This window comes from Gymnoscopelus braueri, assembly GCF_963280865.1.
Source record: "Gymnoscopelus braueri genome assembly, chromosome: 7".
NCBI lineage: Eukaryota > Metazoa > Chordata > Actinopteri > Myctophiformes > Myctophidae > Gymnoscopelus > Gymnoscopelus braueri.
In genome coordinates, this window is record NC_137608.1 from 16,442,913 (window position 1) to 16,457,555 (window position 14,643).

At 38.7% G+C, this 14,643-nt stretch overlaps 1 protein-coding gene across 1 annotated transcript; it reads right to left on the reverse strand.

The window, feature by feature from the left end:
* Positions 1 to 224: 224 nt before the first annotated feature.
* Positions 225 to 14,463, reverse strand: p2rx7 (purinergic receptor P2X, ligand-gated ion channel, 7). The gene is made up of 13 exons (XM_080434354.1): positions 13,275 to 14,463; positions 12,346 to 12,493; positions 12,152 to 12,223; positions 11,841 to 11,919; positions 11,024 to 11,120; positions 10,065 to 10,145; positions 9,301 to 9,436; positions 4,960 to 5,096; positions 4,136 to 4,226; positions 3,486 to 3,551; positions 2,638 to 2,742; positions 1,818 to 1,925; positions 225 to 1,556 (listed from the first exon to the last, which is right to left on the reverse strand). The coding sequence occupies exons 1-13, from the start codon at positions 13,391 to 13,393 to the stop codon at positions 1,068 to 1,070; spliced, it is 1,728 nt and encodes a 575-aa protein (XP_080290480.1). The 5' UTR covers positions 13,394 to 14,463; the 3' UTR covers positions 225 to 1,067.
* Positions 14,464 to 14,643: the final 180 nt, after the last annotated feature.

Below are 14,643 nucleotides of genomic sequence, written 5' to 3' on the forward strand. Positions count from 1 at the left end.
TCTAATATTCAGACTCAAGCCTAATTTATACCCCATAGTACAACGATGTCACTTGCCAAAAAGAACAGAAGAACAGGTCTGTTCTTTTTGGCAAGTGACACTATCGCACAATGGGTTGTAAATTAAGCTTAAGAATTTATTCAAGATCTATGAGGCTTTTTAGGTAATATACTTTCCATTTTGAGGTTTTATTCTTTAGTCTGGGGTGCCAATTTGGCATTCAATTTTCTTTCTTTTTTATCTGTAAACATTCCACTTCAAATTCACTTGTTTTGTTCACCCTCAAATGTTTCTTGTCAAATGTTTTCATGGATCTCTGGTGGGTCTGTCTCACCTACAGATTGTGATCAGTTTGTCTCTCATCCATTTTCATTATTATTATGTGTAAAAAGTGAATCCAGCCTAATTGATGGTAACTAACCACTTAAACCCTATATAGTTCATTGCATCTCAAATAGTGAAAATAGTAGATCTACGAGCTCAATGTATCACGTTGTGACGTGGTGCGAGCTTGTAGATCAGAATCTTTTGCCAAATGTTCACCTATTTTCGCCAAATGTTCGCCTATAATGATATGCACAGGATAGGGAGGGTTTATGTGGTCAATCTGGTTTCATACCCTACTGTTCTGTCACCCTGAAAATCACAACAATGAGGCTGTATATGCAGTATTCATATTTCACATTATTCTTTTAGGGTTTTGTGAACTGCCATGTCCTAGTTGTCTGTGAATAAAAATAAAAAAAAGTTGATTCCAAGTTATAGGTCATAACAAATAACGTATCACATTTTGGTATACAATGCTCTATCTATATAACCATCATATGATGGATGGACATTCCTGATGGGGTGAAACCATTTCTTAATATGTTAGCAAAGTCAAACTGTATCTAAACTGTTCACAACGTTAGTAGTTTAGTTCCTGGATGAGTCTCTACACAATAAAATCCTCAGTGTTTGTACACTCTCAGAGTTAAATACACTGTACAGGATTGCATTGGCACAGTCAGGCACAGTAAGTGATGCATTCCCTTCATTGCTGTCCGTTTGTTAATTAGAGTAAGCCCTCAAGCCGAAGCAGTTGCAGTGGGTCTGAATCCATTGTACTGCCCACCTGGGCTGGAATACTCCTTCCTGATCATCGTCACACAACAGCTGGGGACGACAGGGTGGGCGTCTGTGGGTGGGACGCCAAACCTCCAGCTGATGTACTGCCCGTACGCACAGTGGCGCAAGGTGTCCGTCTTAACGCCCTCTACTGGCAGATAGAGTGGGTCACGGTACAGAACAATAGCCTCCAATAGGGACCGACGGATCACTACCTGCTCAAAAATAGGAGACGAGGTGATGCAGAGGCCGTCGGTGTTCCTGCAGCACAGCTGTTCCTCGGGGAGGACGGAGTGCCCACAGCAGCCACATCTGCACCAGGCTGGACGACTGGGCCCCGGGCTGGAGCTGGGGTTGGGAACAGGGGTGGGAAGGGACATGGGCTGGCTTTCTTCCACGGTGAGTCCGTGTTGTATCCTACCCACCATGGCTAGGCGTCCTGCATCCTCCTTGGGTTCACAGCACGATAAATACACCAAATTTTAATCTATGACAGATTCAGGTTTTTGAATACACTACAACAGTGTGTAGGTCTTATCTCTGGTTAACCTCTAGATTAAGAGTATCATCTGAATGCATTACAAATATATACATAACTGTAAACATAGTAGGCATAACTGTAAATATTTGAAAATGTTAATTTAATTACTAAACTATCTTTTTATAGTGTATCATTTTGGAACAACACTCTTCAATATCTGTGTGCAAACCTTGTATTGCTGTATGGAAATGGGCTTGACGTCTTGTAAACATTTCTTTTGGGATCTCCTCACCAGTCGGATATGATTCTCATCCACAAAGGACACAGCAAGTATGCACTGGAATAGTGGAAGAACGAAACCACATCATGGCAGTTTAACCGTTTCATCACGAATATTCGACCAACTGATGGCTGATTGGATGGCTATGTAATGCAAATTCTTATTGGATGTTTATTAACAGATTCTTAATGGTTGGAGGCTATGAATGCTTGAGGGCCCATTTAATTACCTCCAAAATATGACCAACTCAAGGTAGGAAAGGGGGTATTTTCTGGTCCCCGGAGGAGGGGAAATTACTTTTACTGCTTCAAATCTCAGAAGATGCCGATGCTAGCCGTCATATTAGGGCAGGAGTTCAACATTGGTGAACAATGACCAATAGGAAAGAAGTGCCATGGTTGACCCCACTTGGTAGGCATTAATTTCCCTTGTATTGTTCTTTCAGTGAGCCAACCACTCCAACTTAGGTCAAAGGAAACACACACACACACACACTAGAAAATCAGCACTGCCCACAACCTTCAAGACAACATGGGAAATTGAAGCGTCTAACACCTTGTTATGCGTGAGCACCAGCGCTTCTGTCGCAGATGTATACTTACTCAGGGACACTTCCAACACGCAGACTGGGTGAACCGAAGGTCGAACGAGCAACATTACGATTCCCAGATGGTCTCTATACCCACTCACCCTAAGTTAGTCATTATAATAAGCATGTCCTATTATGTGCACAATCACACAGGTAGGGTGATATCATATATCTCATTACCTGCTGTTTGTCATGGACCGGCTCTACTTTCTTCTCAGAGTAGTTTTGTCTGGCCTCTATGGTGTAACAGCTGGTTCCAATCAGCCAGTCAATGAACAAAGTGGTCTGAGGAAACACATGGGGCTCGAGGTATTTAGTTCACAGTGGCTCTCAGCTGAACCACAAAGCCTGATATATAAGTTACTTAGTGGTACTGATTCGTCCCGTGCCAAAAATAGCCAATATACTTCTAGATCGGCTATTTTTGGTACAGGACAGCATTATATGACTAAGTATAAAACGGACATGACATGAACAAAAGCACAATCCACTGTTTCAACTTCATGTTGTTGCTGTTGTTCTATTCTTTAAGTTTAACTGAATGTTTTTATATTAACAAAAGTAATGACTTGTAATTATATGATTTAGAGTTAAAGATTCACTGCAATAGTAATACTGTACACTACCATTGATGATCTTTACCATGTAGCTAAGGTTGGCTTATTGTGTCTTGTGACAATTACAGTATATAGATGGTTTCAATAGTTTATTGTTGCTCTTCTCAACAATCAGTACGTCGTTTACACCAATAGGAACGGGTAGACTAGGCAAATTGAAGAAACATTTTATGAGCCTTTTCTGTAGGCTAGCTGGCTAACCGGATGTTCTCTAAGGTTGGAAGGTTCAGGGCAGCTGTGTTATTGTTTACAGCCTTAAAACAGTCTATTGATTCTGGAGGATGTGTGTCTGCTTGTTCTGCTCCACAGCGGTGGTGCCGTGTTTGTGTTCCCTGACAAATGTCCAGCGTGCCATGCTTACATTCATTTTGTTTTGTCAACAACATGTCAATTTGTCATGTCATCTCTCACCAGGGCATAATACGACAGTGTTGATCCAATGTAGATGATCATCTGGATAAAGCTGAACCTTCCTGCCTAAACAGGACAGAAAATATGATTTGTTACATCAGCATGTCATTGAAATACATAGCGACACATCATTATCTTAGACATTCTCATCAGACACTTCTGAGTATGTTTTCTGTACTATACTGTTGTTTAAATACATGTTTCACAGATTATCCTATAAGTAATTGTCATTCTTATTTCTTATACATTTAATTCGTTTTTTTTCTATTTTATTATATGTTTTTATTATTCCCTGTTTTTTTTTTGTATCTTCCAGCATAAATGTGTATTTCTTCTTTTTTTTATCACCTTGATACTATGTTCTTTTAAATCTAAAAGCGCAAATAAATGAAAGCCATTATGTTCTGCATACAGGTAACATACAGTAGCACCCTGACTTGTCAGTGGAAAGTGGCTTTTCTGCAAAAGAAGAAAATGCACTCTTAGGTCTAATTTATACTTCATCACGCTGCAGTAAATCACTCGTCACTCGTCGTAAATAACTGATTTTCATCGCTTGGAAATCAGTTATTTATGACGAATGACACCGCCATGCAACAAAGCATAAATTAGGCTTAAATTCTTAGAATCTCTGTCAGAACATACAATACCTTTCCAAACACCATGACGTCAAACCTGATTCCAAATGCTTTGTATAATGTGCGCTCCTCAACTCCGTTCACAGAGTTATACCTTGCAAACCTGGTGATGAAACAGTAACACAGTAATGTAACTCTGAGTGTATATATACTGCAACTCACTTAAGTGTTTGGAGAGCATTAAGCAGTGGTTTAAAACGACAAACCATTTAGACATCATTCTTAAAATACTGACCTGCAATGTGACGTGTTGTGAGATTTAAGATCATTTTGTTAAGACTTCTTAAAAAAAGAATTTTATATATGTATATATATATATATATATACATATATACAGTATGTGTGTGTGTGTGTGTGTGTGTGTGTGTGTGTGTGTGTGTGTGTGTGTGTGTGTGTGTGTGTGTGTGAGGTTAAAATATAGTGTGTATATACAAAATAGCACATCTACAAGATCACAACGCGGCACGAGCCACAGAGCCGTTGCATCTGTGGCTCTGGACAACCGGATCTTCATATATGCCTATATATATATATGGCATATCGGGTTTGTTTATGGTTATGTCTGAGCTATTTTCGCAACTTCTTAAAAGTTTTTTTATGGGAATAATTAGATGTTCTGATTTTATTTATGAAATACTTTTGAAAATGTGTTTTTAATTGATGAAAAGTTGTGATGTTTTTGTCTAAACTTTAAAAAATCTTTTTGAAATAATGTAGGAAAAAAAAATAGGATATATTTACTCGCGACCCACAAAAATCGTTTGGCGACCGACAAATGGGTCCCGACCCACAGGTTGAGAACCACTGATCTAGGAGATAAGCTGTGTGATCATCACCTGAAGTTGAGGCCAGGGTAAAGAGTTCTGTTGCTTTCCTTCTGATCCAGCCGTCGTAATGAGTACTTAGGCGAACATCTTTGCATAAACCTGTCAAGGCTGCAGTCCCAGTTGATTTGAATGCCAATGACGCCTCCCTGTGGTCAATAGTGAAAATAGCACAACACCTTGTTTTAGAAATAGGTGTCTGTACATGGGGATCAGGGAGACCGTGGCACCCATATACATTTTAGACAGCTGACATTTAAGCACTTTTACTTACTTTTACAACTGTACAGGCCTGTCACAGAATTGAGACTCGTTACTATGGATGCAGTTATAAGCAACGCACCACCATATTGGAAAGGTGACAGCAATAACAGAGGATAAAATGATTACCTCTTCGATCCCCTTTTATAGTATAATTTGAACACCCACCACATTGTAATTTCATGCTCCAACCAACCACTTAACGACTATCTCTGGCGTTGCTATTTGGGGCCACTATAGGTGAACATTTTGGATTTATTTAGTTTTTCAGAAAACAGGCCATCTCACACCTACGTCGCACTGCCAATCCGACCAATGCATGCGCCGAGTTTGAAGTCGGTCGGTCCCATATATGCACATGACCATATATGGGCATCGCCGTTGGATCTGTGGCTCTGGACAACCAGATCTCCATATATGCCTATATATGGGCATATCGGGTTTATGATTATGTCTGAGTCATAGGGACATGCCTACAGTATACTATATATATACAGTATGGGCGTATCAGGTTTGTTTATGGTTATGTCTGAGAGTCATAGTGACATGCCTATATATATGGGCTTATCTGGTTTGTTTATGGTTATGTCTGAGTCAGAGTGACGTGGCCGTGGTCTGCCGGCCGGCCCCTCCCTCCCAGTAGCCAATTTTAATATAGGAGGATATGGATATCCCTGATGTCATCAATATGACATCATAGTACTGACATCATAGTACAGCACTGGGTAATCTGACAACGGGTACAAAGAGTACTCTGACAACAAGGACTCACATAAGTGGGTGGGTTCGTTCCTGACTCTCATTGTTCCGAAATAGGCCTGTGCCCAACGGCACAAGCCTATTTGGAGTTTATTAGCATAAACTCTGTTTTTGTTGTTCTTTTCTATTTAATTTAATTGTAAGGTTCCTTCTTGTAACATATCCTCATTATGTTAGTTATTTTGTGCCTCTAAAGTTCTATATTTTATGAACTTTCAAGTTTGTTCAAGTTTTATTAGAAAACATCATTGCATAACAGTATGAATGATGATGTTTCTTATAATTCTATTAAAAAAACTAAAACAAAATCATCAAAACGTTGAAAGGTTTCTTTAAAAAAAGTTTCTATTACTTCTGGTAAAGCTCGTATTCTCTTGAGAGGAACGACATCTGGTGCCTTTGCGTGTGACTCACAGGTTGTGTGAGTGTCCTCCCATTCCTTAGAGTCTATAGAGTATTCAATTTAAGCAGGCATACAGGGGCGTCACGCCCATTCACTGTGCATACGACGCGACACCCTCACTCTCACAGATCCATGATTTCATACCCCCCACTTTTTGTCTGGCTGTTTTTCTTTATTTCCCCGCTCCATAACATAAAGCTGCTGATTTCATCCCAATAGCGTGTAGTTTCAACTAGGCTACCTGGCTACTTCTATTTCCAGTAGTATTTCAAAATAAAACATGTGTTGAATTATAAAATTCCAGGTATAGATTTAAAAAAACTCTTGTTTTGAAATGCACATCGTTTTGAAAGGAAACAGATTTCTGGGGGGCGCTTGACTAACGTCAAGCCTACGTTCTCAAACAGTCAAACTCCATGTTTAGCTTGAGTAAAAAGTAAACAACACACGGATGTGGGACATTATGGAATATAAAGACTTTGGGGCAAAAGTTCATATTTACCACCATGCTCTCTGAAACCAAGACAATGTGGGCCTGCTATGGAACAAAAGTGTGTTCCCTTTTGTCATCTTTGTAGAAGGTGAGTAAGTAATTAATCTAATGATGACGGCGGTGGAAAGTAAGCACATGTGCTAAAGTACTGTACTTGAGTATAATTTTAAGGTATTTTTTACTTGACCGGAGTATTCCAATTTGCAATACTTTTACTTCTATTCCAATACATCTCAGAGGCAAATATTATACTTTTACTCCACTACGATTATTTGAAAACTTTAGTCACTACTAGTTTCTTTGTAGATTTTAATTATTATGACAAAACATACATAAACCACTTCAGCCCTATTTAAACTTTGGCTATTTGAAAATAGCCGATCTACAAGCTCACAAGCGATGCGACGCGTTGTGAGATTGTACATCTGCTATTTTCAAAATATTTTAATACATTTGATTTTAGCCATGGACCCCCATCTGAAAATGTTTTTGGTATTGTACAGTATGGTCAAATTGGACAATATAGCTCTGTTTTCATCATGTGTATCAGGGGTGCAGCCATGGGTGGGCCTGGGTGGGCCGTGGGCCACCTACATAGAAAGCTGGCCCACCCAATCGATTTTGCAAAACAATATATATATAAATGTTTTGATAATAAATCGGTAAAATCAGGCAAAAATAATAATTAAATAACCTAACCCTAATCCTAAAACCGAAATAAAGTAGCCAAAAACTAAAAAAATCAAAATCCACCCAAAAACCACGCGACACATGCACGCGCGCTGCATGCGTCCACCAAAAGTCCATCCCCCCCACCTTCTGAGAGCCGGTGACACCCCTTAATCCCAGTGGTGGAAAAAGTACTCAAATGTTTTACTTAAGTAAAAGTATCAATACTGCAATGTAGAAATACTCAGTTACAAGTAAAAATCTGGAATTCAAAATGTACTTGAGTAAAAGTATAAAAGTATTGGCAACAAAATGTTCTTAAAGTACCAAAAAAGTTAAAGTACTCATTGTGCAGAATGTCCCATTTCAAGTTTTCAAGTGTATAAAAATCTTTTGAAAATAGCAGATCTACAAGCTCACACTCGCGACGCATTGTGAGCTTGTAAATCTGCTATTTTCAAATGGCCGAAATGCATAGGGCTGAAGTGGTTAATGCATGTTTTGTAATAATAATCAAAATCTACAAAGTAAGTAGTAACTTAATAAGTAGTAAGTTGTCAAATAATTGTAGTGGAGTAAAAGTACAATATTTGCCTCTGAGATGTAGTGGAGTGGAAGTAAAAGTATTGAAATGGGAAATATTCCAGTAAAGTAAAAATACCTCAACATTGTACTTAAGTAAAGTACTTAAGTAAATGTACTTAGTTTCTTTACACCACTGCTTAATCCATGGTCTATCCGTAACCTTTTGCTTCCTGAGTTCCTGTTGTATTGCTTTAGTGGGCACTGCAGTGATTGTCCTATAATGATTTGAATATTTTGTCAGCATGACCTTCTTCCTACACTTTTGTTCCAGTTTTATATTACTAGATTATTCTGTACTCACTCTGCTGTATTTAATCATATTGCCATGCTTACATTTCATATTATCAGTCATAAATCACAAAAACTGGCAGATGACTGTTGTTTTCCATATTATATGTGAATATGTTATCTATTAGAGTTCATTTTGTGTTTGTTGAGATTTTACAGATCTACACTGCAAATGAATGTAACCTTTTGACTTGACAACATTTGTTCCATATTATCCTTGAATATTTCAATGTCGGATCCAGGTGTTCGGCATATACAACTAACAATAAAAAAAAATAGAATTCCAAGCAGATTTCTATGATAATGCGGCGCATCACATCATCGATAGATTAGTAGTCATGTTTTCCCACTACCTTTTAATTTAGTCTTTTATCAACATACAGAGCCACCCCCCTTTTTGTTCTTCCTGTTGATATAAGTCAATTTGTATACTTTCAACTTGAGATCCACACCGTTTTCAGGACTGAGCCAGGCCTCGGATCATTTATAGCAACAACATTAAATGGTTTGTTTAGTTGACGTTGTACAACTTGCAGCTTAGCGTCTACTCTTCATAAATAAATGGTAAACAGTCTTGGCATTTATTTTACTTTCTTTGTTTACATGACAAAATCTAAATTCCGCTCAGCCTGGATTTTAAGTGTTTTTTTGACGCATGACAACCTGCAATTTGAACTATTCTTTGATGTATTGAAAGTTTGCATATAAACTTATACTGTCATGATGTCATCAATATGACTTCCAAGACCCACATGAAAGCCATGTCGTGATTAGACCGTGTCTTGTTATTATTCATTATTAATGTATTATCATATATTATGTTAAATGTATGTATGAACAGCTGAAAGTATGTTGACATGGGTTTTCACATGTCTCCTAGCAACATTAGAATCACCTCCACTGCCATCTGTGAGAAGGTCTCCCCGGCCTCTTGTACTATGTCCCCAAGTCTGAAGATGGGACACAGGGGATCACTTCTCCTCTGACAATCCTTCAGGTAAGCGTCATTCATGTGTGGGAGGATATTCCTTCTGTAAGTCCAAAGACATTCTTGTTATTCACAACAGATAGGTACGCAAGACGTGGCTGGTTCAGTATTCAAATATTTGATCTAATTGTTGCGTTGAATATTGCAGCTATAATATACATTATTTAGCCATGATGTGCTTACAGATACAGCTTTTTATGTATCGTCGTCTTTGGCATATGTTCACATTCAGATTTTGAATATACATTTTGTTAAGAAATTACAGGAAGAAAGCTGGCACTTGAAATTATCGATTATTCATATCCCAACCACCAAATCACAGTTAATATTATGATTCTAATGGTAAATAAATGGTAAATGGTGCATTTATATAGCGCTTTTATCCAAAGCGCTTTACATAGATTGTGCATTACATTCACCCATTCACACACACATTCACACAACGATGGTGGAGGAAACCATGCAAGTTACCAACCTGCTCATCGGGAGCAATTAGGGGTTCTATGTCTTGCTCAAGGACACTTCGACACTAATTCTGGGGGAGCCCGGGATCGAACTGGGAACCTTGCGGTTTCCAGTTCACTCTACCCGGCCACTCCACCCCTGAGCCACTGCCACCCAGTAATCTCAAAGCTTCTTTTCAAATGACACCACTAACCAAGTATACTCACCGTATAAAGTTAAATGCTGGGAATCTGATGTTGTTTTTTATAAGGACTGTGAAATTCTCAGCTGCAGCCAGAAGAGCAGGCCTAGATGTAAGGAAAATCACTTTGACAGTGTGTTTGTTTGTTTGTTTGTTTGTTGGTTAGTGTGTTGCATTCCATCATTAAATGTAAAACAAATACTTTTGACTCACAGATGGGTCATAAGCGCCCTACTTCCGTGTTCACAGTCACAGACTTTGCTGGGGCAGCCGATGATGCTTATTGCTATGGATACCATAACCAATGCATCGTCATATCAAAAAAACGTGTCACGTGATTAATTCCTCTTCCGTGTTTGACACGGGAGCACATTGTTGTTATGAATGGAACATCCGTTACATACATTTATTTCTATGTTTTGACAATCTCTTGATAAAGAGTCCGGGTAAAAATAACCTTTTCAGTGGCTATAAGTTTGTTTCATTAGGAGAGGAACTGCTAGGCAAACACAAAGGAGGGAGCGCACACCTGTGTTGATGAGGTGCTGACCACGGCAGGTAATAATGTTGACAAGGATGAGGCCGCACAGCTCTTAGCTACGATGCAAAAGTTTATTAAAAGCTACAACCAACGTTTCAACAGTAAAGTCTTCGTCAGGTTGACTTTACTGTCGAAACGTGACTTTACTGTCGAAACGTTGGTTGTACCTTTTAATAAACTTTTGCATCGTGGTTAAGAGCTGTGCGGCCTCATCCTTGTCAACATTAGGAGAGTAACTAAAACATATACCTATGTAGAGAGTTGAGTAGAGATTTTAACTCTTTACGTACACAAATATTATATGTTTTTATCTTGTGCAATTAATAATGCAATAAAATAGCATTTTGCAATGAATCCCTTCATTTAATGATGGTGTAGATCTGAGCATACGTAGCAATACAGAAACACTTGAGTGATGTGTTGTTGATTAGATTGAGGTTTACCTTGGGGGTTTTGTTTTGGCTTCTATGGGGCACCATGCTGACACCTCACAGGACTTTCTCATCACATCATATTTAACGCATGAACCAGTCTGCGTCCCTGGAAGAGGGAAAACAATAGCCTGAGTGTGTGGTCCTCGCTACTGGTAACCTGCACATCATTCACAATGTTCTCTACTTACAATTAAAGGAGTAGTTCACCTAAAAAAATAGTTTCCTACCGGATACATTAGCATCTTTCCGCCGGTAAAAAAAAATCGCTTTTTTGGGTGAACTACTCCTTTAAGGTCACTCTGCACACTGTCTGCTTCACTTACATTTAAAGAATGCATTCATCTACCATTAATTTCGGAACAACGTGGTATAAAGACCTTCATCATCAGGTTATGATGACCTGATGTGTCGGAACGTTGTTCCCAATTTTAATTGCAAGTGAACAAGTTCAATGTGTGGGAGTCCTTTCGTCTATGATAGTTGGTTGATGATCTTCTCTGTGCAAAAGGTCTGCTCTTTTAATTTCATCTAAAAACTGAAATGGGTGCCAACTGGAATTAATGCTTGCTAAACTGCTTTGTACTAATGGGTGCTGACTGACTGACTGCAACCAAAGAAAGACATGATACAAGCTGAAAGGGCGTGTAGGGAAGTAACTGGCTGTGATGACCTCAGGCACCTTTCTCACAGAGAAGTGAAAGTAGTTGCAACATGTCACTGACAGATTCCTCTTCATCTTGTACAAATGGGTCCTAAAACTGGAGCTAATTCAACAAAGGGGCAACGGTATAATACAACTAAAGCAATCAAACAGTAGTTACTGTACCATGGCTATAGTGGTCAGAGGCTCCTTCCTCACAGTCTTTATCAGTACGACACAGTGTCAGTTTGCCATGATGGGGCACCTGTAATGTAAGCACCGCTGAAAGATTAGCAGGCTTTGAGATCAATGGTTGAGGCATATCTCAGTCACTGATCTCAATTAATAACTAACACTAATAGGATGTGTCGCAGCCATGCGACAAAGTACAAATTAGGCTGAACATTTGGCAATGACTACTACTACTAGTAGTGATAATGATGATGATGATGATGATGATGATGGTAATAATAATTATAATGATAATATAAACGTACCTCTGGGCATTTTCCTTGCTTTTGGTTCTTTGTAACAATGACATTGGTCACCACAAAAAATGAGTTTTTCTCCTAAAAAGTAGGGGGGAAAAAGATAATTATATTCAATGATGAAACCATCCTGTTGACATCATCATCCAATCAAGCACCAGAGATGAAACCATCCCATTAACAGCACCCCTTCAGTCACTCACCTGTGCTGGACCGCTGTAGTCTACATCATCCCAGACTACATCATCAGCACCTGGGAGGCTGACCATGGCCACTCCCTTCACTTTAGTGGTGACAGAACTCACCACCAAGTCAAATTCCTGATAGCTTTTATTCCACAGCATCATCAGGCTGCAAAATACATTGATTAAATTACATGCATAAAAATAGAAAAACCTAGTCTATGTATAATGTATAGTGTTGAAGCTATATTTGTTTGTAGCCTATGTAAATATAACCAGTGGTGGAAAAAGTACTCAAATGTTTTACTTAAGAAAAAGCATCAATACTGCAATGTAGAAGTACTCTGTTACAGGTAAAAGTCCGGAATTCAAAATGTACTTGAGTAAAAGTACAAAAGTATTGGTATCAAAATGTACTTAAAGTACTAAAAGTAGAAAGTACTCATTATGCAGAATGTCCCATTTCACAAGTTTTCAAATGTATAAAAATCTTTTGAAAATAGCAGATCTACAAGCTTGTAGATCGGCTATTTTCAAATGGCCGAAATGTATATAGGGCTGAAGTGGTTAATGTATGTTTTGTAATAATAATCAAAATCTAAGTAACCAAGTTTTCAAATAATTGTAGTGGAGTAAAAGTACAATATTTGTCTCTGAGGTGTAGTGGAGTATAAGTAAAAGTACCTCAAAATTGTACTTACAGTACTTGAGTAAATGTACTTTACACCACTGAGTATAACTGACAAAATTACCATAAAGGCGGTTTTCCCAAATCGTTTTATTGGTACTAAAAGATAGACATAATATGGAGAATGGGGCTAAAATAAGGTCGTTTTCTTAACAGTTTTTAGAAGCTGGTAGCTCTCATTTCACTATGTTCTCACTATGAAGATGTGTAGGCGTTCCTCGCTGCAGCATGAGGAGAAATCATTAGTGCTGGCTGTACTCACCAAATAAACATCAAAATGACTGCGTTCAGTGTCCATTTCAGAGAGCCAAGCCTGATGCTTTCTATCCTAACCAGTTTGTTTGTCTCGTACTGACAACAGCTAAGTAGTTTGCTTGACATTTTGTTTGTGAAGGAATCTCTGACTCATTCCTCCTCGGCCCTCTTGTGGATGTATGTATGGAGAGAGTGGGTCACGTGGTGCAGCTGTGGTTTCTTGTCCCATCCTTGCCAATAACAAAGAGTCCATCAGTTCTCCCTTGTCTGTGCTGAAAGAGTCCACAGTGACCTTCTTCAGCCAGATGCAGTGCACACACAGTCACACCCGATCTACTCAGTAGTTTCCCACAATCAGTCGCAGTTAAACCAAACCCTACATCAGTTAGGAGCATCTGGACTGGATGTCCGCCATAAGGCTAGCCTTGGATCATAAGCACACTTCTTGGATGATCTTCATCTTGTTTACACTTTCTCCCTTATTCGTCCGTATATCTACATAGACGTTCAGATTTCAAATATAAAGTGCTTACCCCATGGCCACGGATGTTATAATTATGTCCGGGGCCTCAGAAGTACCCGTATCTTACGTATTGTTCAATAAAAAGCATTTTAATCCGATCGGTGGTCATTTTCTCCATATGCTTTCAATACGCGATCTTATCGGTTGGGAGGTGTATTGCACTCTGATAGATTGTTACTCTATGAGAAAATGGCCACCAATCGGATTCAAATGTTTTTTATTGAACAATACGGAAGATACGGGTACTTCTGAGGACCCGTACATAATTCTAACAGCCGTGGCCATGAGGTAAGCACTTTATATTTGAAATCCGAACGTTTATGTAGATGTATGGACTAATAAGGGAGAAAGTGCAAACACAAGTTTGAAGATCATCCAAGACTGTTATATTATATATGACAATCTTGTATTAAGGGCAAGGCTACCATAAGGCAAAACAAATCGTTAGATTTATAATGTTCAATTTCAAATTTAACGTTTTGGGGATGGTGAAGAAATAAGTATGCAGCTTTACAAATGCACTGTTTGCCTTGAGTCAACTAAATTCAACAATGCATAAGGTTTCATGTATGCAGTGAAGGATGAAATTCAGGGATCTGAAGTTGTAATACAATGCTTTGTACACTAGATGGAGGCATTGTTATTGCCTATGTCCCCTATAACCTAAATAAAAACAACCACACAGACTGAATGACCAATGTAGCCTATGTTGAGTGAATAAAGAGGGCCTAGAGGAGCACTGGGCACTTTTCTGAAGTGTGTCCTGTGTCAATATGTAGCTATATGCACTAACATTGTCTTAAGCATTAAGTTTAATCATTGTATCAACATCAAATATCATCACATATCATTG

Coding starts and splice junctions, on each gene's coding strand:
- p2rx7 (XM_080434354.1), bottom strand. CDS start 13,393: ATGTCAAGCAAACTACTTAGCTGTTGTCAGTACGAGACAAACAAACTG. Junction 11,121..11,840: donor CTCTGACCACTATAGCCATG/GTACAGTAACTA, acceptor TCCCTCTTCCAG/GGACGCAGACTGGTTCATGC. Junction 5,097..9,300: donor TCTCACAGATGGCAGTGGAG/GTGATTCTAATG, acceptor TATTGACCACAG/GGAGGCGTCATTGGCATTCA.